At 38.9% G+C, this 27898-nt stretch overlaps 1 protein-coding gene across 3 annotated transcripts in view; it reads right to left on the bottom strand.

The window, feature by feature from the left end:
• Positions 1-16455, bottom strand: part of IPP (intracisternal A particle-promoted polypeptide) — a 39995-nt gene extending 23540 nt beyond the window's left edge. For 2 of the 3 annotated variants that reach the window (XM_060306048.2, XM_060306063.2), the window contains exons 1-3: positions 16280-16455; positions 13299-13636; positions 5398-5829 (exon numbers count right to left, since the gene is read on the bottom strand). In XM_060306048.2, the coding sequence (XP_060162031.1) occupies positions 5398-5829; positions 13299-13590 (724 nt within the window). In that variant the 5' untranslated portion in view covers positions 13591-13636; positions 16280-16455. The other variant, XM_060306054.1, reaches the window with a different exon arrangement.
• Positions 16456-27898: the final 11443 nt, after the last annotated feature.

Raw genomic sequence — 27898 nt, 5'->3', positions numbered from 1 at the left:
ATGATGTCATACACTTTGAAAATGATAGTCAAAGCAAGAAACAGAAGATTCTGGTCGGATGAGGTCCATTTCCTAAAAAGACTTTGAGCATGATTGGGTAGGTTATTCTGCTCAAGGGTGCTTAGCTGAAAAGATGAATTGGGAATGAAAGCCAACCTGTGTCCCACTTGGCAAGCTATAAGAACTGGCCTCCGTGAAAGGGCACTATCTTCTAATTTGCACAAAAGCACCACATATGCCAGTAAGGAACTGTCTCTAAGCCTTGTCTGTATGTCCAAAAAACAATATTGAGGAGAAAAGGTCAACTAACAAAATATTGAGAAGTCTCACTAGTAACGTAAGAATTTGGAGAAAGGGCAAATAGCAGATAAAAAGCAGAACTGAGAAGTCAAAGAACAAAACCATTAAAAGAAGAATCCTTTACAGGCCCATCGGTAAAGATAGGGAGGATCACCAGGGTTTGCCATTTAACAGAGCTCAGTGGTAGCCAAAATCCACAGTAGTGAGAAACATCCTTGGCTGGGATAAGTAGGTCTTGAAAACAGAACAATACAGTAGTAGGATCTTACAAGAGAGACCTCCGAGCCCAGGCCCCCAAGCAAGGACCTCAGCCTTAGCAGATCTCTATTCTTTCACTACCTTATGCCTCAGGCTAGAAAGAAGTGGTGAGAACACTACACAGAGCCCTCAAATTTTACATGGGAGAAACAAAGTAGTTACACTAAGGTAGAAAGGGTGTCAAAGAGAATTATCAGAGCAAGCAGGTTTGAACAGAGTTGCCCAAGTTAAGAATGAGCAATGTATCATGAAAAAGCAATACAGCTATGTAAATATACCCCAGGAAAAAGAAGAGAAAGAGACTGAAGAATTCAGTCTGGAAGAAAACATTAGCCACACACAGAAACAGACTCCCCATACACAGGATAGAATTATTTAAGAATACAGATCCTATATAAAAAAAAGAACTCAAAGGCAAAATGAGACGCATCGTGAGCTTCCCTGGTGGCGCAGTGTTAAGAATCGCTTGCCAATGTAGGGGACACAGGTTCGAGGCCTGGTTCGGGAATATCCCACATGCCGCAGAGCAACAAAGCCCGTGCACCACAACTACTGAGCCTGCACTCTAGAGCCTGCAAGATACAACTACTGAGCCCCCGTGCCACAACTACTGAAGCCCGAGTGCCTAGAGCCCGTGCTCCACAACAAGAGAAGCCACCGCAATGAGAAGCCCATGCACCACAACAAAGAGCAGCCCCCGCTCGCCGCAACTAGAGAAAGCCCATGTGCAGCAACAAAGACCCAATGCAGCCAAAAATTTAAAAATAATAAAATAAAATGAGATGCATTGCTGAGGAAACAAAGTGAGAACTGAAATGACAGTAGTGCAGAGTTAATAAATTGGAAACAAGAAACTCATCAGAAAAAAATCAAATTAGTGATTTGGAGTAAAGACTTGAGAAAACTGTGAATATAGAGCAAAAGACAAAATATTTTAACATTAGAAGATGATAAATATGAAAGACAAAAAAGTTCCAGTGAAAGGATGAAGACTACCAAATGAAACATTAAAAGTGTTCAGGAATTTCATACAGGAAAAATTTCCCAAAATGAAATTAAAATTGAACCTTTAAAAGGAAAGGGCGGGGACATCCCTGCCAGTCCAGTGGTTGGGACTCCACTGTGTGGGGGCGTGGCTTTGATCCCTGGTTGGGGAGCTAGGATCCCGCAAGACGCAAGGCTCGGCCAAAAAAAAAAAGGAAAGGGTATTTGATATAGTCTAAGGAAAAATGTCAAACTTTAACACAAATCAAGAATAATGGGGCTTCCCTGGTGGCGCAGTAGTTGAGAGTCCGCCTGTCGATGTAGGGGACACGGGTTCGTGCCCCGGTCTGGGAAGATCCCACATGCCGCGGAGCGGCTGGGCCCGTTAGCCATGGCCGCTGAGCCTGCGCGTCCGGAGCCTGTGTTCCGCAACGGGAAAGGCCACATCAGTGAGAGGCCCGCGTAACGCAAAAAAAGATAATTCTTTAGGCATCCAAGCAGAAACAGCAAGTCATTAAAAAAAAAAAAGAAAACCATGCCTTACAAACTTGGGGTGGGCTGGGGGAATCATCATAAATTAAGAATATTATGCCCACCCAAATTTCTGTTAAATTAAAAAGCAACAGGCAGAACTTCTCAGATGTGAGAAAAAAAAAATCAGTAAATAACAGTTATCATGAGCCTTCCTTGAAAAAAATACTTAGTGATGAAATCCAACCGACCAAATGATGAATCGAAAAAGAAAGCTCAGGGCTTCCCTGGTGGCGCAGTGGTTGGCAGTCCACCTGCCGATGCAGGGGACACGGGTTCGTGCCCTGGTCCGGGAAGATCCCACATGCCGCGGAGCGGCTGGGCCCGTGAGCCATGGCCGCTGAGCCTGCGCGTCCGGAGCCTATTGGGGGAGGCCACAACAATGAGAGGCCCGCGTACTGCAAAAAAAAAAAAAAAAAAAGAAAGCTCAGGGAATTCCTTGGCGGTCCAGTGGTTAGGACTCGGTGCTTTCACTGCTGTGGCCTGGGTTCAATCCCTGGTCGAGGAACTAAGATCCCACAAGCCCTGCTGCGCTGCCAAAAAAAAAAAAAAGGTCAGGACTAAAAAGACTATCGTTAAAAAACTGGTAGAAAGCATTAAATCCACTTAAATACAGAGCAAAAGCACAGAGCTAGGGGAATCATGATTGAAAAAATTCTATGTAAAGGCTGTGTAAACCTTGAGGTGGGTAGGGAGAAAAATAACAATGCTAATTACCTCATTTTTCTTAGCAGAGAGTCTAAACTTTGAAATTGAAACACAAAATGAAACTATGGTTTCACCTTTTAATGATTTTCATCTTTTGTTTTTAACTCTACAAAAACTTTTTAGAATGAATATTTCTTGGGATAAAGAAACATTTATCTGAAATTAGTTATTACTTTAGTTTCTTCTTTGTTGATTTTTAGTGAGATTTAAATACATTTTTGTAGTATAAATACTATGATAGAATGATTCTTATTCTTATAAATTTTTTTTTCTATCCATCCATGCAACCATACACCCACCTATCATCCATCCTCCTATACAGAGACATCTAGAATGATGTTTAATGAATGTTAATTATAACTGGCTATTTCTGGGTGATGGACTTGGGTGATTTGTTGTTTTTTTATACTTTATTACCTAAACTTTTTATAAGAGTATGTACCATTTTTGAAAAGTAAAATCATTCTCTAAAATGCAAGAAAAATATATGTTATCATATACTAATAATATTAAATTGCCTGAATTATTCCTGTGGTAAATACAAAAAATATACACCAGGGGGAAAATCTACACATTTCACATAACATAATTTAACCATTTCAATTAAGTCTCTTGCTCCTTCACTGAATTTTGTGGTAGACTCTCATTATTTTTCTGTATAAATTGTCCATCTTTTCTCCAATATGATCAAAGAGATAAAGTTTCAAAAATAGTGAAACATATTAAGGTTAACTTAAAAAAAAAATCCTCCATTTATTTCTCCCTTGCCTCCCTGCAGTTTTACTCCAGTAAAATATCTTTAGGTGATAACTATTGGGCAGTGCAAGTCTTAAACACTGTATTACAACACTAAAAAGCTGTAGGAAGACATGTCCCAATTCTAGGGAACTTTCCTTTGCTCCTAGCAGAGGAACTTTCCTTTAGCACTCTGTATCTGCAGCACTTGGGAAAAGCCAACTCAACCATGACAGCCTTTGTTCCACTCCTAATTCTCACATGATACATGCAAAAAAGTGTCTGGATAATTTCTCTCTTCTTGTTTTACCATTTAAATACAGTCAGTCTTCATTTTTTGTGGATTCCTTACTTGTGACTACATCTACTCACTAAAATGGATTTGTAACCCAAATCAACATTCACAGCACTTTCCTCGTAGTTCACAGACATGCCACAGAGTGGCAAAAAATTTGAATCACCTAACATGCATGTTCCCAGGTGAGACTGAAAGAGGTGACATTCTGCCTTCTTGCTTCAGCTCTCACTATAAACAAGTGTCCTCTTCACACTCTATTTAGTGTCATGGTTTTCACATTTGTGTGTTTTTTGCTGGTTTTTTCACTGTTTAAAATAGCCCCCAAGCATACTGCTAAAGTGCTGTCTAGTGTTTATAAGTGCAAGAAGGCTGTGATGTGCCTTACAGAGATAATGGATCAACAACATATAATATTAAATGAGGTAGTTCTGACAGACACACACATAAAACAAAGTTATGTACTGATCAGCTGACAAAAATGTTGTAACCAGAGGCTTGTAAGAACTTACCCTGTATTTCCCTAGGAACAATGGCTCAATATTTGCCAATTCAGTGTTCTTGGCAAATTTATAGAGGATAACTACCGTGAATAATGAGAACTGAATATATATGAATAATGAGAATTAACTGCATATACATTAATACAAGATATCACTCAGAAAAACCTACAAAATTCTGTTAACACTGTTAAGAATGGGAAAAAACTAAAAATCCACATTAAATATAATTCCTTCACAGAATTACAACTTTAATGCTAATATTGTATTTAATTCATAATAAAATATTTGTAATTCAGTCACATCCTAAATCTTCAGTGCATGACAAGAGTAAAACCTTCAAATCTTGAAACCAGGTCCAAAGTAGTTTTTAAAAGTAAATTTAGTTATAATTTTTCCAATATAAAGATAAAATTTATTTTATACTATGGTGAAAAGTATTTTCAAAGTTTAGAACCTAAATATATTCAAAGGCTACACAGAAGCTATATTATATCAATATACAATTCATTTTATAATGAGAGGAGTTACAATATTTATTGAGTTTTGGTTTTGTGTTTAGCATGTATGTTTTCCTCAAATGCTGGGTTTTGGTGAATTTTTCAGTGGCAAGAAGAAATCTTACACTAAAATAATTAGTACTGCCAAAAATAGCACTAGTATTTTAACTCTGTCAGTAATTTTATCTCCCTTGGTACTTAATCTCAAGAAAGTATTTAAAGATTTGATTAAAATAATGGGTAGAAATACTGAAGTACTGGGACTTCCCTGAAGGTGCAGTGGTTAAGAGTCTGCGCTCAATGCAGGGAGCGCAGGTTCGATCCCTGGTTGGGGAACGAAGATGCCACATGATGCGTGGCGTGGCCAAAAACTTAAAAAAAAAAAAGAAAGAAAGAAAGAAAAAAAAAAGAAATACTGAAATACTACTATCTACCCACAAAACACAGAAGTTGTATCTTGCATATAATAATCATTCAATAAATGTCTGCTTATTGAACTGAAAAATTAAAACACTATCACGTTTCAAACAGAGGAAATGTCACTGGATAATTAACTGACTAACTTAACATGAAACAAAAAAATTACCTTCTATATACTTTAAAAGCCTCTGAGGAGGTAATAAAGGGAATCGAATTGGGTCTAGCACTTCCACCACATGTTTTCTTCTCTTTCCGAGATCTTTCAGAATCCACTGCATTGCAGCTAAGAAGACCTGGTATTCATCCTCGATGCTAAGCTCTTCACTTCGCAAAATTTTGATCAGCTGATCTTTTGTAAGTGCCAGGAACTCTTCCCCACTATGAACCTCCAAGAAATGGACATGAATGTAGTTTTCTGTAAATTCCAAAAGATCATGGCAGGCAATCTGCTCAGAGAACTGAAAGATCCCAATGCAGTTCAGTGGATCAATTTGTCCTTTCAGAAATTCACAGCAAAGATTAACAACTTCAGTCAACTGTAGCATGTCTGCTGCAACAATCAGCTCTTGGACATTATTCACTCCTATGTTCACTATACCTAGGGAAGTAAGGAGACAAAATAACCAATAAAATAAAGTAAACATTTGACTTATATTCAAAGACCATTATATTCAATACTTGATTCCACTGATAGCTTAGGCTTTGCCAGGTAGATACTAAGTATAAAGGTAACAAAGAACTTGTAGAAAGGTGCAGAACTTAAATGATAATGGTACCCCACATTCATGTAACACTTAACAATGAACCAGGCACAGCATTAATTGCTTTATACATTCACTTAACCCTCGCTACAACTCCATATAACAGGGTTTTTCCCCCTTATTATTATTTTTTAAAAATTAATTATTTATTTATTTTTGGCTGCACTGGGTCTTCGATGCTGTGCGCGGGCTTTCTAGTTGTACTGAGCAGGGGCTACTCTCTGTTGCAGTGCACAGGCTTCTCATTGTGGTGGCTTCTCTTGCTGTGTGGAGCATGGGATCTAGGCGCGCAAGCTTTAGTAGTTGCAGCACGTGGGCTCAGTAGTTGTGGCTCGCAGGCTCTAGAGCACAGGCTCAGTAGTTGTGGTGCACTGGCTTAGTTGCTCCGCGGCATGTGGAATCTTCCCGGACCAGGGCTCGAACCTGTGTCCCCTGCATTGGCAGGCAGATTCTTAACCACTATGCTACCAGGGAAGTCCCCACTTTCATATATGTTTATAATGACTTTGGGAAGATATCAAATACTCAATTATATTTAGAAGGGAAAAAAACCACTGTAATTCTACCTAATAAGGATAAACTCTCCATTCAATCTTATACTTTCCCTTTATCCCTTTAAAACATTCAACTAAACTATGTGTCTAAAGTTTGTATTCCCAAATAGATTTATAAACTCTGTTGGGGCAAGGCTTGTTCTTTCTGTATTCCCAATGCCTAGCACACACTAGGTGCTCAAAAAAATTATTATATATGAATGAATGGCCAAAGACATTATGGTGAGAGGAAGACTATGGCTTGATGAATGCAAACAGGGGTTTTTGAAAAGTATAGGAAATGGAATCCACCATGGGAATAAATGGTAGTGGCTGCAGAGAAAACTGCGATAAGACTTAATTGAATGAAATGAGAATTCACTACAAATTTGGAGAAGATAAGATCATGGGTTGTGATGGAAGGTAACTGAATGACTGCTACTGGATGAAACCAAGAGTTACTTGGAAGTACTAAAAGAATGCCCTACAGCTTAATAAGGCTTTACAGATTATTAAAAGCACTTTTACAGCAACAAAAAAACTAATAACCCAATTGAAAAATTGGCAGAAGACCTAAATAGACATTTCTCCAAAGAAGACATACAGATAGCCATCAGGCACATAAAAAGATGCTCAACATTGCTAATTATTAGAGAAATGCAAATCAAAACTACAATGAGGTACCACCTCATACCAGTCTGAATGGCCATCATAAAAAATTCTACAAATAACAAAGGTTGGAGAGAGTGTGGACGAAAAGGAACCTTCCTACGCTGTTGATGGGAACATAAGTTGGTGCAGCCACTATGGAAAACAGTATGCAGGTTCCTCAAAAAACTAAAAATAGAGCTGCCATATGATCCAGCAATTCCACTCCTGGGCATATATTGGGACAAACCTATAATTCAAAAAGATACAAGTACCCCTTTGTTCATGGCAGCACTATTCACAATAGCCAAGACCTGAAAACAACCTAAATGTCCACTGACAGATGAATGGATAGATATACAATGGAATACTATTCATCATAAAAAAAAAAAAAAGAAACAGGGACTTCCCTGGCAGTCCAGTGGTTAAGACTCTGTGCTTCCACTGCAAGGAGCACGGGTTTGATCCCTGGTCGTGGAACTAATATCCTTCATGCCTCGAGGCCAAAAATAAATAGATAAATAAATAAAAATAAAAAAGAATTTAAAAATTTCATTTGCAGCAACATGGATGGACCTACAGATTATCATACTCAGTCAGAAAGAGAAAGACATACCATATGATATCACTTATGTGTGAAATCTAAAATATGACACAAATGAACTTACCTACAAAACAGAAACAGATTCACAGACATAGAGAACAGATTTGTGGTTGCCAAGGGGGTGGGGGGTAGGGGAGGGATGGGTTGGGAGTTCGGGATTAGCAGATGCAAACTATTATATACAGAATGGAAAAACAAGGTCCTACTGTATAGCACAGGGAACTATCAATATCTGCTGTATGGCAGAAATTAATACAACATTGTAAATCAACTATACTTCAATAAAATTAAAAAATAAAAATAAAACAGTAAGCTACATGTAAAAGAATGAAATTAGAACATTTCCTAACACCATACACAAAAATAAACTCAAAATGGATTAAAGACTTAAATGTAAGGCCAGACACTATATAACTCTTAGAGGAAAACATAGGCAGAACACTCTATGACATAAATCACAGCAAGATCCTTTTTGATCCACCTCCTAAAGAAATGGAAATAAAAACAAAAATAAACAAATGGGACCTAATGAATCTTAAAAGCTTTTGCACAGCAAAGGAAACCCGACACAAGACAAAAAGGCAACTCTCAGAATGGGAGAAAATATTTGCAAGTGAATCAATTGACAAAGGATTAATCTCCAAAATATACAAGCAGCTCATGGAGCTCAATATGAAAAAAAAAAAACAACCCAATCCAAAAATGGGTGGAAGACCTAAAGAGAGATTTCTCCAGAGAAGTTATACAGATTGCCAACAAACACATGAAAGGATGCTCAACATCACTAATCATTAGAGAAATGCAAATCAAAACCACAGTGAGGTATCACCTCACACTGGTCAGAATGGCCATCATCAAAAATCTACAAACAATAAATGCTGGAGAGGGTGTGGAGAAAAGGGAACCCTCTTGCACTGTTGGTGGGAATGTAAATTGATACAGCCACTATGGAGAACAGTATGGAGGTTCCTTATAAAACTAAAAACAGAACTACCATATGACCCAGCAATCCCACTACTGGGCATATACCCTGAGAAAACCATAATTCAAAAAGAGATATGTACCACAATGTTCATTGCAGCACTAGTTACAATAGCCAGGACATGGAAGCAACCTAAGTGTCCATTGACAGATGAATGGATAAAGAAGATATGGCACATATATACAATGGAATATTACTCAGCCATAAAAAAGAAAGCGAAATTGAGTTATTTGTAGTGAGGTGGATGGACCTAGAGTCTGTCATACAGAGTGAAGTAAGTCAGAAAGAGAACAACAAATACCATATGCTAATACATATATATGGAATCTAAAAAGAAAAAAAAAAGGTTCTGATGAACCTAGGGGCAGGACAGGAATAAAGATGCAGATGTAGAGAATGGACTCTTGAGGACACGGGGAGGGGGAAGGGTAAACTGGGACAAAGTGAGAGAGTAGCATTGACATATATACACTACCAAATGTAAAATAGATAGCTGGTGGGAAGCAACTGCATCTCACGGGGAGATAAACTCAGGGCTTTGTGACCACCTAGAGGGGTGGGATAGGGAGGGTGGGAGGGAGATGCAAGACGGAGGGGATATGGGGATATATGTATACATATAGCTGATTCACTTTGTTATACCGCAGAAACTAACACAACACTGTAAAGCAATTATACTCCAAAAAAGATGTTAAAAATAAATAAATAAAATAAAATTCTAGCTCTACCCCAGCAGTATGACCTTCACCTTATGAAATCTAAATATACTTTCTGAGGGTTTAAAAACAAAAGTATTTTTACATTTATTAAAATTTATCTCATCTAACCTTCACATGAATTAAAAAGTGCTACTATCCCCAGTTTATGAATAAGGAGAATGAGGCTCTCACAAGCTCATTTCTATTTTTTAAGTACCTACTTTACATTACCTATAAAACTCTGTAAAGGCACAGGCCACACCTGTCTTGTTTACTATCATATCCCCAGTGCCTAGCTCAAAAAATATATTCACATATATATTGAAAGAATGAATGAATAATTGACTAAAGTTAAATGAAATGCTTTGTATCACACAGCTAGTTAGTGGCAGAGCTAGATCACAAACCCAGGTCATTTTATTTTAAGTGAAGTGTGTAAAAATCTATGGTGGGAAGAATCTGTTAAGACCTATTAGAATTGTGATCGGTTAATAAAGAATGTCCAGAGGAGGACTTCCCTGGTGGCGCAGTGGTTGGGAATCTGCCTGCCAATGCAGGGGACACAGGCTCGAGCCCTGGTCCGGGAAGATCCCACATGCCACAGAACAACTAAACCCATGCACCACAACTACTGAGCCTGTGGTCTAGAGCCCACAAGCCACAACTACTGAGCCCACGTGCCACACCTACTGAAGCCCACACGCCTAGAGCCCGTGCTCCGCAACAAGAGAAGCCACCGCAGTGAGAAGCCTGCGTACCGTGGTGAAGAGTGGCCCCCGCTCACCGCAACTAGAGAACAGCCTGTGCTAGCAAAGAAGACCCAACACAGCCATAATTAATTAATTAATTTAAAAAAAATGTCCAGAGGAGAGATTAATAGAATAACAGGTTTTGCTGCCCCATCCCAAAAAAGGAAATGCTATTACAATGAAAATCAAAGATCATGTTTTTAAAGAACTAATTGTATCAAAGATTACAAAGTTCCCTGTCCAATAAATACCCAATATTCATTTTCATTTAATCCGTACTAACAGAACCTTGATTTTGTTGTGAGTGGCAATTGTGTCCTGCTGAAAATTAAATTTCTCATCCTCCCTTGCAGATGGGGGTGAATTTTTTTTTTTTGCGGTACGCGGACCTCTCACTGTTGTGGCCTCTCCCGTTGCAGAGCACAGGCTCCGTACGCGCAGGCTCAGCGGCCATGGCTCATGGGCCCAGCCGCTCTGCGGCATGTGGGATCTTCCCGGACCGAGGCACGAACCCGTGTCCCCTGCATCAGCAGGCGGACTCCCAACCACTGCGCCACCAGGGAAGCCCTGGGGGTGAATTTTTGACTGAGTTTGGCCAACTTGATACAGGTAGCAGTTATTGGGGAGGGCTACCAGAAAAGCTTAAAAAGGGATAGACTCAGCCGGCAGGTCCTTTTACCTTTTCCTCTTCTGCCTTCCACTGGCTAAAGTTCACTGATCATGATATTAGAAGCTACAAGCTATAGATGGTGGAGCAAAATGTTGGAAGAATAACGGGCTACTAATGACATAAAGAAGCCACCATACCAGCCTTGGGATGGCTTCTGTGGATTCATTTTTGTTGGAAAAATAAACTCCTGTCTTGTTATTTTATATCTTTTACTAGGGGCCAAATGCTGTTCTTTACTGTTAACCAATTTTACCTTAAATGTCAATATTCTACAATGTTATTATCCCCCAGATATGCTCAGTAGCTTTTATTTCTCTAGGTTTTACTACTTTTTATTCCTTTGATGGAAGTGCTAATCATCAGCTATATGGAGATGATGCCATGAACATTCTCTTTCACTAGATATCTCTTGTTGCTACCGTCAGACAGCAGAGGCAGAATAAGCAACTTGTGGAACTTCTTCTGTTTTTATGTTGTTTGACACTAATTGCATTGGATTAATCTGTATTAATTTATACTTTGCAAATAAGAGAAGCAGGCGCATTTATGAAATAGTTTAATCAGCTCACATAAGTCACTTAGAAAAGTGAGGTCAAGAACCCCTCAATGTTAATCTGTACACTAGTCAATAGGCAGAGCTGCACTGCTTTCAGCAGATAAAAGATAATCATTTTTATTTTTTTAATTTATTTTTTTAACGTGATAATCATTTTTACAATCGCAAATTAAAAGCTATTTTCTGAAAATTTCCAAAAAGGAATATGAAACTACACAAAGAAAAGAAATCACCTTGGGACTTCAGTGGTGGTGTAGTGGTTGAGAATCCGCTTGCCAATACAGGGGACACGGGTTAGAGCCCTGGTTTCGTCATTTTCCAGGTTTAAATAACATGCTTTAAGTAAACAATACTTTATCAGGCCATATCCCACCAAGTAGTCCTTTAAGGAGAGAGCAAGGTATATTCTCAAAACTAGAGTGTAAACAAACATAGTCTTTGTTTTCAAACATTTTTTCCTGATTATAAGAGTAATATATATTCACTACAGAAAAAAACTTTAGGGACTTCCCTGGTGGCGCAGTGATTAAGAATCCGCCTGTCAACAATGCAGGGAACATGGGTTCGATCCCTGGTCCGGGAAGATCCCACATGACACGGAGCAACTAAGCCTGTGCGCCACAGCTACTGAGCCTGCTCTCTAGAGCCCGTGAGCCACGACTACTGAAGTCCACGCGCCTAGAGCCCGTGCTCCGCAACAAGAGAAGCCACCACAATGAGAAGCCCGCGCACCACAACGAAGAGTAGCTCCTGCTCCCCACAACTAGAGAAAGCCAGCGCACAGCAACGAAGACCGAATGCAGCTAAAAATAAAATAAAAAATTAAATCTTTTAAAAAAACTAAAACAAAATAACTTTAAGGCAGAAAAGCACAAAAATGAAAATCACATTTTCCCATACACATACACTTTTTTTTTTTTTTGGCCGCACTGCACGACTTGTGGGAAGTGTGGAGTCCTAAAGACAGGACCACCAGGAAATCCCTATATTAACATTAATACTTTAGTGTATCTCTTTCAAATCTTTTTTCCATGTATATTTATGTTACATATAAGACATATTTTACACTATGGTTTTTGTGTACATTTTATAATGTCATTAAAACTCTTCAAAAACATTTTAAAAATAAAAGTTTGTTTAAATTAATACATGCTGATTATAGACATATTGAGGAAAAAACAAAAAAAAGGGAAAAATAAGAATCTTCCGTATTCCATCATTTAGAGATAAACGCTTATAAATATTCTAGTCTCTTTCTGTGCACAAATACACAAATGAATTTTTTTTTTTACAAAATTGTGGTGATACTTATATCCAGATTTTTTTCACTTAATATATTGCAAACATTCTTCCATGAGAATGTATATGTGTGTGTACATATATACAAATATAATTTGTGAGAACTAAAAATTATTCCATTATATATACATGTACCATAATTTATTTAACCATATAACCTACTGAGGGACAATCAAACTGTATTCCATTATATAGTATTATAAATAATGTTACAATAAATGTAAATATTTGCCTGTATCACTAATTAATTCCTTAGGATTCCCAGAAAAGGAATACTGGGTCAAAAGATACGAACTTTTTGTTTTGTTTTGATTTTTTTGGCCATGCCATGCAGCATTCAGGGATCTTAGTTCCCCGACCAGGGACTGAACCCGAGCCCCCTGCAGTGGAAGGCAAAGTCTTAACAACAACTGGACCACCAGGCAAGTCCCGATATGAAGTTTTTGAAGGCTCATAATAACATATTGTTAAATCACTTTCTATATGTTAGATCAAGTTATATTCCCATAGCAGAACGTGAGTGATTGCATCATTCTTCACTCAAAGCTACAAGTTCACTTAACATACCTGTGTAAATGAAATCTAGAAGTATTTGAAAGATTCCAGCTTCAATTCCTAGAATCTGTACAACATCTTTTGAGGACTCTTTCATTCCTCCAGCGAACAAAGCTGCAAAGTAAGGACTACTGGCAGCCAAAACCAGCCGATGAACTTTGAAAGTTTCCTTTCCAACTTGCAGCTGCACATCACAGAAATGCTGTCCATTTCTCATTTTATTGATCTGGGCCAAGATGAGTTGAGCATGTTTATCTGATGAAAAAGGACTATCACCAGCCTTGGCACAGCCCTCATTAGCCATGATGATGACAGATTAATTAAAAGGACTGTTGCCCATAATCTGGTCCCTGAAAAAAAAAAACCAAAGAGACCAAACAATGTATTTTTGTGTTTAACATGTCTTCTATTCATACACGTATGAAACATTCCCTATCCTCAAGGAGCTTACAATCTATTTAGGGACATAAAAACACATATGAAACAAATAAGGGCTAAATTGTGTGGTACTATTTCTAACAGGGTTTCAAAGAAGGGAATAAATAATGGGGCCTAAAATTATTAGATGGCGCTTCACAGCAGAAATGGAACCTGAACTGGACACTGAGTGACAGTGTATTAAGATATGAGGAGAGGGCATAAACCCTTTTGGGTGGAGTAAAGAAAATGAGGAAAGGCACAAAGATATAAAGATATTTTTGTACACTGCAGTAAGGAAGCACACATGGCAGCCAAAATGAACTTTCAAAAAACAACTGTGATCAGGCCAACTGTCTGCTTAAGATCCTTCAATTTGTACACTTCCCTTAGCACACAAAGCCCTTCAAATTTCACCTCTACCTATCCAGTCCTACCTCCTATAATCCTTTGAACTTAATACTCCAACAAAACCTAACAATTTGCAGTTCTCTAAACACATCTCTTTCATGGCACTCTTCCCCCTCCTTTTCTTTCTGGATCTTTGTTATAAATCAAGACTGTTCAAACTTACTTTCCTCCAGGAAATCTTCCCTGTTCCTCTTTCCTCTGGGTTTGGTGCTCACCCTAACCTTACCTATTTTACAGTATATTATCACATTCTACCTTGTCAGACATTTTACCACCCTACTCCCTACACAGACACACAGACACAACAAACACACACACACTCTGAAAGTTCTCTGAAAGACAACTCCTTAGGGACTATCTTTCATAGCTGTAGCACCAGTATCTAACATATCTTGTTTTCAAATGTTTGTGAAATAAATGAGCACAAAGAAATAACAATAATAGCTTAGGCTGTTTTTGTTTAATTCTGATAACTTTTCCACACATTATGCCAATTGTAATTCTCACAATAATTAAGAGGCTGGAAGAAAAAGATATTGTTATTTGAAATAAGAGAAGGAAACTGAAGCTCAGTTTCCCAAGGTCACAGAGTTAGTATAATGACAGTCCTGGTATTTAAACCCAGGTCTTCTCACTCTAAATCCTGGGTTTTTCCCATCATATCATGTGCATATAGAGAAGGAGCTTTGAAACCCAAGCATAGCAATTTAACATGAACCTTTACAGGGTTATGGAGAATAAACATGACAATAGTCATGTTTCAGAACTGTTATTTGAGCTTTCAGAGGATGAGCTAAGAGGTAGCAAAGTCTTAGAAAACAGCCTTCCAGCTTTAACAATGAGAATCAAAGGGATAAATCCAAGTTACTTTTTGAATAAAGAAACCATGAGATCCAGTAATATAAGAGATATGGAGATGAAGCACAGGGGAAATCTAAGATGACTAAGGTATTTAGGCATCAAGGAAAATTAGTAATAAGACTGACAGAAATGGTGTGACCTGATGTTAAAGAAAAGGGGGGGCTAAATTTATAGCATTCAGTCAAACTTATTAAAGTAAAAATAACTAAGCTGATTATCACGATTATCTAGGAATTAACTTATTGAGAAATTTTATTGAAAAGTTCCGAGGTAGCTGCTAAAACTTCACATCAGCATCAACATAAATGTCAACATATTCCATTTAACTGGCATATAAAAGCAAACAGTGTATTTGTCTCTACATAGAAATTTGACCTGCAGATATTATTAAACATGGCATGGCTGTCAGGCTTTCTTCTGTTTTAGATTTCTTCCTATCAGCAGATTTTGGACCCAACTGGTTTGTTTAATTACAAGGTACCTCCTCTGCCCCCAACTTCAGGGCATCAAGCACAGCTACTGAACTAAAATGCTGCCTCCTGCTACAAAAAAGTTACTGAATTATCCATCCACTCTGGCAGCCGACAGCAGAAATCCTACTCTATTACTACTACGCTTCTTAGTAACTGCTGATACTATCCCACTGCCACTGGAGTACTTCATTCCAAAAGGCGGCACGTGGTATGACCCTATTTCCAAAAGGAAAGAGCATAATTCAGGGACATCGCATACGGATGTAAGGGACGTGCCCCAAGAGACACAAACTTGAAAGGCAGATTATTTAGGAAACGGTGGAGACGCCCAGAGGAAGTAAAGAGAACCTATGTTTAGTGGCCTCGAAGTCACTGCTGCGAGGATCTGGAAGCTGCTTCATTCAGCAAAGCGTGTCAGAAAGAATCCCAGGACTAGCAAGCGTCAAAAAAAATGAGGCTCTTTGTGCTTGACTTGGGGGCTGGACCTGGAGAGCTACCCCTAAGCTGCTGCGACACTAAAGGCAGATAAACATTCCGGTGCTACCTAAACGGCAGGGAAGACATCTCAAATACTTCTGGTGACAACAGACGGGCCGGAACTCGGCCTCGGATTCCCCAGTGGGGGCGGGGAGAAGAGAGGCAGGAAGGGACCGGACTAGACGACGTTTTGGGCGAAAACACTTCGATTATTAGAGGCACGCCTGAACGGCAGGAGGAAGCCGGTTCCTGAGGCTCCTCGCACTCTCCTCAAGGATCCCGAGAGCCGGAGAGAGCCGAGGAGAAAATTCCCAATCCCGTCATAGGCGCCCCCGGGGCGCAGGCCCTTCTTACCCGCCGCTTCCCCTTCCCGCTGGCGCCCGCTCAGGCTCTGCGTGCGCAGCCGCGATAAGCTAGCGCACAGACGGGGCGGGGAAAGCCCGGCGGGGTGACAAGGCGCGGGTGACTGGGCAGTGCGGATCGTTGAGGGCTTGAGGCGAGGCCCGGCCGGCTGAGGGGGCCTCTCCGCTCCGCTGGCAGGGCGGGTTTGCGCGTGCGCTCTGCTCTTTTGTTCACGGAGAGCGGCGGTTCTCGGTGCCGGGCTGCTGCGGCGCTGGGCTCGTGCTTGATTCCCGGCGGGCAATGGCCTTTGGCCAGCTTAAGCTCCCGCCTTCTGGGGCTGGCCGGCTTGCCGTTTCCACGCCGCCTACCCTCTCTCGATTCTTGTGGCGTCTCAGGCAGCCAGCGAGCCTCAGTGCTAATGAAAGAGTCGGGATCTCCTCTCCTCACGCAGCCTGTGACGCTGCTCCCCAGGAAGTCAACAACTGGCTGGCTAAACGGCTTGCAGTTTGCACCTCCAGGCCCATCCATCCTTCCAAGCTCCTGACTGCCCCACGGAGGGAACACACAGAGTAGAATTCAATGTTACCCACACCCAAGATCTGGACAAAGTCATTTCTGCAGTGAAAGGAATTGCAGGTGTATATGTCACTTCTTTTTCTGCTAGGTACAATATATTTTCCTCTTTTTCGTGTGTATTAATTTGTAAGAATCTTTCTTACAAATTCTATAACACTGTTATTTAAGTTTACAACAAATCATTTTCCTAGGTCGGTTTACAAAGCAGCATACTTCTCATTTGCATGTGGGTCACTGAGGAGGAGAACTATGGGATTTTTTCAAAACAATAAAGATGGTGAGTAGCGCACACACAGACACACACAAAAAAACACCCCCACATCACCGCACCCCTCACGCAGGGCTGGGCGCTTCTCTGTTCCTTACCATTCACTCAGATCACTTTGAGTCTCTGCCTGACTGAGCCCCGCGCTATGAGTGGATGTCTACTTTGAGTGAAGGGACAACTCAAAACGTCCAGTTATTTAAACTGTTGGACCTCATAATATGGCACATTTAAAAATGGCTTTCAAACTTTCGGACCCCAGCTCACAGTGAGCAAAAACATTCTACATCAAACCGGATACCACATACCTACCACACAGATAGATATACACATCTGAAACAAAAATTTCACAAAACTCTTGTTGGGGAGGGAGAAATTTCCCCCTCTACTCATCTTGATTTCTTGTGTCTGGACTAATAATAAAATTGACACAAGACAGTTTAACAGGAAAAAAAAGAAAATTTAGTTGTTCACAAGGAGGACTCATAGAAAGGGGCTTAAGAAGTGGCCAAAGCAGACAGGTTTTATATATTTAAACAGAGAAACAATCAATTTATGAAGAATTGACAGGACAAAGAAACTAGGTTTTGGGAGTTCAATTAGCGAAGAATCTAAACAGTTTGGGCTTGGGGTAGTAAATGGGAGGAAGTAACAAGGTTTGTTTATACAGGCTTGTTGACCTGAATTCCCTATCTCTGGTGATAAGAGTGTCCTTCTACCTCCAAATGCAGGGAGTGCACCTTTCACGTGAGAGATTTATTTCCTGCTTTCAGGGAGATAGAAAGGAGGGTTAGAGTGTCTCTCTTGCGTTGGCCATCTCTTAAGTTACTTTAATTCAAAAAAATTGGGACTTCCCTGGTGGTGCAGTGGTTAAGAATCCACCTGCCAATGCAGGGGACACGGGTTTGAGCCCTGGTCCGGGAAGATCCCACATGCCACAGAGCAGCTAAGCCCATGCACCACAACTACTGAGCCTGTGCTCTAGAGCACGTGAGCCACAACTACTGAGCCTGCATGCCAAAACTACTGAAGCCTGTGCGCCTAGAGCCGGTGCTCCACAGCAAGAGAAGCCACTGCGATGAGAAGCCCATGCACTGCAGTGAAGCGTAGCCCCAGCTCACCTCAACTAGAGAAAGCCCACCTACAGCAACGAAGACCCAACGTGGCCAAAAATAAATAAATAAAATAAATTTAAAAAAAAAGATCAATATGCCATTGAGGTACATTTTGGGGCAACCTACCCTGGGCCCCAACACTTATTTATATTTACTACCAGCAATGCAGTAAATTTCTATTGCTTCTTTTTGATTTCATTACCAAAAAAATGCTGAAAGGGAACTGTTGTAAGGAAAAATTGTCAAAGACTTGGAAATGAGCAAAAGAAATTACTTTTCAGTGTAAGCCTGGGCATTGTCTAGCAGACACTGGAAGGATTTGAATGCATAGGGATGTCTTTCTGTTGACTAAGATCTTTTACAAGAAAACTGGTAGTATTTAGAATAATTCTTGTCCACGTTGAAGAAAAGATACCCCCAAACATTACATTTTATTGACCTATAGGGTATTAAACCACTTTGCCTCTGTTAGCGAATTCATTTCAATATTCTTGTTTCTTAGCAAATTCGTACAACTTTCCTGTAACATTTTACTGGCTCACTCATTAATTAACGAGATAAATAACATTTTGACGTCTTTATTTTATATTCCTATGAATATAGGTTTATATTCATTTTATATTCGGTTTACCTTTCAGAAAATTATACCTCAGCACCACTAAAATTAATTTCACAATTTACTATTGTATTGCACCTAGCAATATGAAAACTGGTGCTTAGAGCATATACCTAGGAGCAGAACTGCTGGAACATAGGATATGTGCATCTTCAATTTCATTAGAAAATACTTCTTTTCCAAACTCATTTTTCCAGTTTACATTTCCACCAGCAGCAAATGAGAGTTGCCTGGCTTCACATCCTTGCCAACACCTAGTATCATCAGATGTTTCAATTTTGTATAATCTGATGAGTGTAAAATGGTATTTTATTTTTATTATAATTTACATTCCCTGATTATTAATGAAATCAGGCAGTAAAAAGATGTTTATAAGCTGCTATGGACTGAATTTTGTCCCCCCACAACTTGTATGTTGAAGCCCTAATTCCCAATGTGATGATATTTGGAGGTGGGGCTTGAGGGAGTTAATTAGGATTAGATGAGATCATGAGGATGGGGCCCTCATGATGAGATTAGTGCCCTTATAAGAAGAGACACCAGAGCATGCTTGCTCTCCCTCACTCCACCCACACATGCATGATAGAAGGCCATGTAAGTGTCTAGTGAAAAGGTGGCCAACTAGCCCCCATTTGCATAAAGAAGCAGTCATAAGAGCTCATAGGGAGATGATGGCTGCCTATCACCAAGCCGAGAGAGAGAGGCCACAGAATGAAACCTACCTGGCTGGCAACTTGATCTTGGATTTTCCAGTCTCCAGAACTGTGAGAAATAAACTTCTGTTGTTTAAGCCAAGGGTCTGCAACCCCTGGTCCGTGGAGTGGTACCGGTCCACAGCTTGTTAGGAACCCGGCTGCACAGCAGGAGGTGGGCACTGAGGAGCAAAGCTTCATCTGCCGCTCCCCATCACTCGCATTACTGCCTGAACCATCTTCCCTCCCACCCCCGTGGAAAAGTTGTCTTCCACAAAACCAGTCCCTGGTGCCAAAAAGGTTAGAGACCACTGATTTAAATGACCCAGTCTGTGGAATTTTGTTATGGCAGTCAAAGCAAACTAATACATAGGCCAGTTAAGTTTCCTTTTGTGTAGAATGGCTATACATGTGTTTTGCCCAGTTTTCCATTGAATTTTTAGTTTCTTATTTAGGATGTTTTTTGATTATATATGTTGCCAATTTTTTATTCATTATCTCTCTCTTTTTTTTTTGGCCGCACTGTGCGGCTTGTGGGATCTTAGTTCCCTGACCAGGGATCGAACCTGTGCCCCCTGCGATGGAAGCACAGAGTCCTAACCACTGGACCACCGGGGAATTTCCTTCATTGTCTCTTTTAATGAACAAAAATTTATAATTTTACCAGTGTATTAGTCTATTTATTTATGTTTTGCACTTTTGGTATATTGCCTAAGAAATTCTTCTCCTCCCCAATGTTATAAAGATATTATATTATATTTTCTTCTAAAAGTGTTATAATGTCTCTTTTCACATTTACTTCTTTAAGTCACTAGGAATTAATTTTTGAGTGTGGATTGGGATAGGGATCCAGTTTTTTTCCCCATATGAATAACTAATTGTCACAACATTATTTACTGAATATTTCATATTTCCTCACTAATCTTCAATGCTAGCTCTTTCCCATTTTATGTTTCCTTTTGGGCTGGAATCAGTTCTCTATTCAGTTACATTGGTCTATTCATACATGCCCTGCTGCTTTAATTACTATACTTTTGTAATGGGTCTTGATATCTGGTAGAATAAGTTTCCCTGTCTTGTTCTTCTTCAGTGGTGTCTTGGCTATTCTTGGAACACCTGGTTCTTCCACATAGATTTTAGAACCAACCTGTCAAGTTTCACACACAAATACCTACAAGGGGGGAAGGAGAGGTTCTATTAATATTTCAATAAACCTATAGGACAATTTGGAGAGAATTAACACCTTCATAATATTGAATACTTTTATCCATTAATAAAATTAAATTTTAGAAAAGTTTAAAGTTTTATATTTTTATTCATAAGTGTCTTATATATCTTTTATTAACTTTATTCCTGAGTACTTTCTCTTTGTACTATTATAAATAATATCTTTTTAAGAATTACATTTTGTTTGTTGGGGTACTTTTGTGTGTTGATTTTATGGACAACAACATTACTTAATTCACTTATTAATTAAAAAATTATCCATAGGGGCTTTGGGATTTTTCTGTGTAAATAATCATATCATCTGCACATATGACAGTTTTGCTTCTTTTTTTCCAAACCTTATACTTTATGTTTATTTTTCTTGTCTTACTCAGCTAGCTAAGATCTCTAGTGTGAGGTTGACTGCAGATGCAGAGTAGTGTAGGAATTAATGCATAGACTTTGGAGCCAAATGCCTAAATACAAAATCTAGCCCTGCCACTGAGTCCTTAAGCAATCTATTTAACTTTTCTTGAAACTCAGATTTCTCAAGTTAAACTATGCCTAATTATTGTACTTCATATCATTGTTGTAAGGATTAATTTAACATATATACAGCAGTTAGTATCTGACAACTGTTAGCACTTTAAAATTATTAATAAAACAAAAATAGTAATAATAGGGACTTCCCTGGTGGTCCAGTGGTTAAAAGTGCACGCTTCCATTGCAGGGGACTCAGGTTCAATCCCTGTTCAGGGAACTAAGATCCCTCATGCCGTGTGGCGTGGCCAAAAAATTAAAAACATTCGTTTTAATTTTTTAAAAAAGTAATAATAAATCAAGTATCCTTACACAGGTCCTGATTTTAAATAATATTTTACTATTAAATATAATGTTTGCTGTAGGTTATTTTTTGGTAGGCTTATTTTTATCAGGTAGTTCCCTTCAAATCCATCTACAACTACTACAATTAGTACTACTACAACTGATAGCTATGATAATACTGAACACATATGGTATTTGTTATGCTTTTAATCCCTAAATTTATTGCATCTCCTGAGTATTTCATGAATTGCCTTTTAGCAAACACCTTTTTTGTATCTTTTTTTAAAAACTGAAGTATAGTTGATTTACAATGTTGTGTTAGTTTCAGGTATACGGCAAAGTGATTCTTTCTATGTATATTCTTTTTCAGATTCTTTTCCATTATAGGTTATTATGAGATATTGAATATAGTTCCCTGTGCTATACAGTAGGTCCTTGTTATTTATCTGTTTGATATATAGTAGTGTGTATCTGTTAGTTCCAAACTCCTAATTTATACCTCCCCCTGCCTTTCCCTTTTGGTAACCACAAGTTTACTTTCTATGTCTATGAGTCTGTTTCTTTTTTGTAAATAAGTTCATTTGTATCACTTTTTTTTAGATTCCACATATAAGTAATATCATGTGATATATGTCTTTCTCTGACTGACTTCACTTTAGTATGATAATTTCTAGGTCCATCCACATTGCTGCAAATGACATTATTTCATTCTTTTTTATGGCTGAGTAATATTTTATATACATATAATGGAATATATATATACTCCATTGAAATATATAGATATATATATTACATCTTCTTTATCCATTCATCTGTTGATGGACACTTAGGTTGCTTGCATGTCTTGGCTATTGTAAATAGTGGTGCTATGAATTCTGTACCTGTTTAGATGATCATATGATTTTTCTTCTTTAGCCCGTTAATGTGCTAAATTGCATTAATAGGTTTTTTAATGCTAAAATAATCTTCATTTCTGATGCACATTTCACTTGGTCCTCATGTGTTTATCATTAACTTAACATCGCTGGATTTACTTTGCTAACGCTTTTTAAAAATATATTTATTTATTTATTTGGCTGCACCAGGTCTTAGTTGCAGCATCTGGGATCTTTGTTGTGGCATGTGGACTCTTAGTTGCGGCATGCATGTGAGATCTAGTTCCCTGACCAGGGATCAAACCCAGGCCCCCTGCATTGGGAGCACAGAATCTTAACCATTGAACCACCAGGGAAATTCTGCTGAGACTTTGCTTAGAATATGTGCATCAATATTCATGAGTGAGCCTAACCTTTAATTTTCCTTTGTTATACTACTCTTTTCTGATTTAAGTATCAATATTATACTAACTAACCCCTGACATGGTTTTAGGAGTGTTTTTCCTTTTTCTTTTTTTTTTTTCTCTACATGAGTCTGAGTAAGATTGGAATTGAGTAAGATAGAAGCTGTTGAACTTGCCTGTAAAAATATATGGATCTGCTTTTTTCTTTGTGCAAAGATTTTTTTCAATCTCTATCGCATTTTCTCTTTATTCTTGAGCAATTTTGCTAATTTATATTTTTCTATAAATTTGTTCTATTTAATTAAAATTTCAAATTCATTCACAGACAATGAAACAACAACATTGTTAACAATATTCTCAAATTTTAATCTCTGCTATTATCTATAGTCATGGCTCCTTTTTCATATTTATTTACGAACCTTTTTTCTTGATAAATCCTGCCACAGGTTTCTCAATCTCATTATTCTTTTCAAAGAACTGACTTTTGACTTTATTGATCCTCTCCACTTTATCTTTGTTTCCTACCTCATTATTTTCTGTTTTTATGTTTATTATTTCCTTATTTTAGCTTTCATTGAATTTATTCTTTTCTTCTTTATCAGTTTAAGTTTTTCATTTGCTTAGTTCCTGACTTTTCAGTCTTTCTTATTTTAAAATATAGGTTTAAGGCTATAAATTTCTGTCTAAATATCGCTTATAATGTAAGCATGAATAGTACCCCTGGGAGTTAGGTAACAAAGTAGCCCTGTTGGTTATAGATAGAAAAGAGGTAGAACTGACTACTGAAACATTGTTAAATTTCCTGGCAGTAGTGCTTAAAAACTCAGGTTCTGAAATCAGAATGTCTGAGTTGAAAACTTAGACTCTGACTCTTACTAGCTGTGTGACTTTTGGCTAGTTACTTAACTTCTCTATGTTTCAGTTTCTTCATTAGTAAAATGGAATGAATATCTATCTACTTATGGTGGTGTTATAAGTATGAAATGAGTTAATGCATGTAAAGTATTTATGCCATTTTCAGGAATAAACATTACCTCTTACTTTTCTTACATGTCTTTGTTGGTTGAAATGAGTGACCATGAATTTAGAGTGGCATCAGTCTACCCAGCTGAATGATTTTTCTTCAGCAGTGCTCCACAACCTGCCTGGATGCAGAAAATCAACCATTTGAATTGATCTAGGGTTAAGGTTTTGCTAGGTAGGTACTATGAAAAGAAAATCGGTCAAGGACCTTGAGAATGTTAATAAGATAGTGGTTGAATGGACTAGAAGAGTCCTTCTCAGAAGCCACAAGAAACTTGTTCAGTGTAGCATGACAACATACTCGGGGCCCCCAGATTAAGTCCTAGGTCTACCATTTGCGGAGATTCTCCTCTTGGTAATTTTCTATTTTTACTGAACTGAGGAAGGAAGAGAAAGGAGTCATGATAGTGAGCTTCACTTACTCATTTATTCAACCAGTGCTTAATGAGGGTCCACAATGTGCTTGGCACTTCAGGTCGTGGCGATATAGCAGTGAACAAAACAAAGTTCTTGCTTTTGTGGGATTACATGCTAGTTGGGGAGGCAGAAAATAAACAAATAAATGAATAAATATGATATGTCAGGGGATGATAAGTGTTATGAAGAAGAATAAAGAAGGATAAGAGAATAGAGAGTGACATATTGAGGAAGGGAGTGCTGTTCTAGACAATGTGATCAGGGACAGCCTTCTAAGAAGATAACATTTGATCAGAGGCCTGCTTGGAGAGAGAGACCATGTAGAGGAGAATTCTAGGCAGATAGAAAAGTAAACACAAAGGTCCTATGGTGAGAATATGCTTAGAATGTTTAAGGAACAAGGAAGCCATTGTTACTAGAGAAACATTAGCAAGGAGGAAGAGGCTCATAGGATATGAAGGCAGATGGGTAGCGAGGAACAGTATCATGTAGTGCTCTATATGCCAGTAGAAGACCTTTGGCTTTTCTTCTGAGTGAAATAATTATTCTATTTGTTTAGTTTTGTTGTTATTTGTTTTGTTTTGTTTTTTGAATGACAAATGGCTCTCACACATTTCTGTATATAAAACCCCAGTCAAGTTGTTTGACATCAGTCTTTTGAGTCCTTAAAGGACTAGGTGTGCCCAGAGATCTGACTGTTGGCAGTCAGTGGAGGGGACAATAAGGCCAGTTTCTCTGTCTAGCCTAGGTACTCTTCTCCCCTATATCCAGATCTCTCACCTTTTCTGTTCTCATTGGTTGTAAACTTTAGTCATTATGTCACTTTTGTCTCCAACTAGCCCTGAGAGACCAGGACATACAGATTTGGGGAGTAACTGAGGAAGCAGATTGCAAGGCTAGGTGGATGCGGTCATTGTGAGATGTGGAATTTCAGCAGTTCTAGGTGGCGACCTGAGCCAGGATGAGATCTTGGAAACAGACGGTTGAAGTGGAGTGGAGAAGAAACAGGCATAACTCACCTACTCTTGATAAATGTTTAAAACTAACAACACTTTTTTATTTTTATTTATTTATTTTTGTGGTACGCGGGCCCCTCTCACTGTTGTGGCCTCTCCTGTTGCGGAGCACACGCTCCGTTCGCACAGGCTCAGCGGCCATGGCTCACAGCCCAGCCGCTCTGTGGCATGTGGGATCCTCCTGGACCGGGGCACGAACCCGTGTCCCCTGCATCGGCAGGTGGACTCTCAACTACTGCGCCACCAGGGAAGCCCAACAATTTTTTAAAAAGTCAAGTTTATTGAGGTATAATTTATATACAATAAAATTCACTCTTTTTGACTGTACAGTTCTAAGTTTTCACAAATGTATTGTACTAGTCCAGGTTATCCTTAAAGCCGATGCCAATGTGAGATTAAACATACAAGGTTTTTTGTTGTTTTTTCTGCAGTGCACAACATGTGGAATTTCCCCAGTCAGGGATCAAACCCATGCCCCCTGTGTTGGAAGTGCAGAATCTTAACCACTGGACCACCAGGGAAGTCCAAGGAGTTTTTTTTTTTTTTAGGACAACGCTTGTGATAGTAATGAGAAGGGAGCCCGGCAAGGGTGGGAGAGCTCTCTGATAACAATGCAAGCCTGATCCTGAGTGAAAAGAGAAGGAAAAGAGGTTGGGAGTGTCCTTGAATGCTAGGAAATCTAAGGAAAGATCAGTAAGCAAGGCCTTTGGGAATCTTTGAGCTAAAGTTGACCTTCTAAGGACCTTTCCCCAATAGACCTGCCTTAGTACCCTTGCTGTGCCCAGTTGTTGTCTGAGAATAGCCCATTGAAATGTAGCATTGGTTCAAATATGGTGATGGATTTCTGGGTCCAGTAGCTAGGGCTTTGGTCAATTATGTTCCCTGTTGTTGAAAGTGTGCAAGGCACACTCATGTGTCCATCACAAGTATAAAGTCATGTACCTGCCACAATCAAAATATAAACTATTTCCAACACCCCATAAACTGACATAACTTTTGAAGTCCTGTTTTCCTTTATTTTCTAACCACAAGTATTTTCATTATCTCCAAAGTCCTTCAGCAAATTGCTTGGTAAATTTCTGGGACCAGTTATCATAGTGGATCTCAACAGCTTAATATATGGTTTCCATTAATAACTGAATTCATCATGCCAAAGCGGCAGCTTTTCACTCCCACTGGGCAGTTCAAGGATCAGAATCTTAGTAATATATAATTATAATATAATATATATAATAATATATAATATACAATCCCTTTCGGTATGGTGAACTCTCACACCAGTTAGTCATTGGCTTCCACGGGGATGAAAGTCATTTAACCTTCCAGACATCTCTGGATGAGACAGCTAATGTCAATTGTCAAGAGAAGTGCAGATGTGGACTTCCCTGGTGCTACAGTGGTTAAGAATCCGCCTGCCAATGCAGGGGACACGGGTTCGAGCCCTGGTCCGGGAAGATCCCACATGCCACAGAGCAACTAAGCCCATGCACCACAACTACTGAGCCTGCACTCTAGAGCCCACCTGACACAACTACTGAGCCTGTGTGCTGCAACTACTGAAGACCGTGCACCCTAGAGCCTGTGCTGTGCAACAAGAGAAGCCACCACAATGAGAAGCTAGCGCACCGCATTGAAGAGTAGCTCCCGCTTGCTGCAACTAGAGAAAGCCCGCACGCAGCAACGAAGACCCAATGTAGCCAAAAATAAAAAAAAAAAAAAAAAAGAGAAGCGCAGATGTGAGCCATTATCAGCCAACAGCCACAGCAGCTGGGGGCTGGTTGTACCAGCCTAGTAAAGAAGATCTGCAACATTATCTGCTGTGCCTAGTATCACATTCAATTGTCACAAGGTTCTATCAATCCTATTCTCTCAATATCTCTTGTTATATTCTGATTACCATTGGGTTATCCCACCCTCTTTCATCATTTCTTGTCTGGAAAACTGCAAGCCATCATCATCTCTCACCTGGATTATCACAATAGCATCCTAACCAGTCTCCCTCTTTTAGATCTTGTTCAATTCCAATCCATTCTCTACAGAGCAAGTAAAATGATCCATTTAAAACATAAGGTACCTTTTCATGATAAAAACACACAATAAACTAGGAATAGAAGGGAACTCTGCCTATCTGATAAAGGGCATGTATAAAAACCCCCACAGCTTACAGCATTGATAGTGAAAGACTAAATACTTTCCTCTTAAGATCAGGAATAAGACAAGGATGACTGCTCTCATCCTTTCTATTTGACATTGTGTGGGAGGTTTAACCAGGGAAGTTAAGAAAGAAAAAGAAATAAAAGGCATCCAAGTTGGAAAGGAAGAAGTAAACAGTTTCTATTTGCAGATGACATGATCTTGTATAGAAAATCCTACAGAATCCACACACATACACAAAAACTATTAGAACTAATAATTGAATTTGGTAAGGTTGCTGAATACAAGATCAATGTACAAAAATCAGTTGTATTTCCATGCACTAGAAATGAACAAAATTAAAAAAACAATTTCATTTATAATAGCATCAAGAATGATAAAATACTTAGGAGTAAATTTAACAAAAGAAATGAGTGTAACTGAAACTACAAAACATGGTTGAAAGAA

Source organism: Globicephala melas, chromosome 1 (genome assembly GCF_963455315.2).
Source record: "Globicephala melas chromosome 1, mGloMel1.2, whole genome shotgun sequence".
Lineage (NCBI taxonomy): Eukaryota > Metazoa > Chordata > Mammalia > Artiodactyla > Delphinidae > Globicephala > Globicephala melas.
The sequence above is the reverse complement of the archived record's forward strand: the minus strand, read 5'-3'. Positions and strand labels throughout refer to the sequence as shown.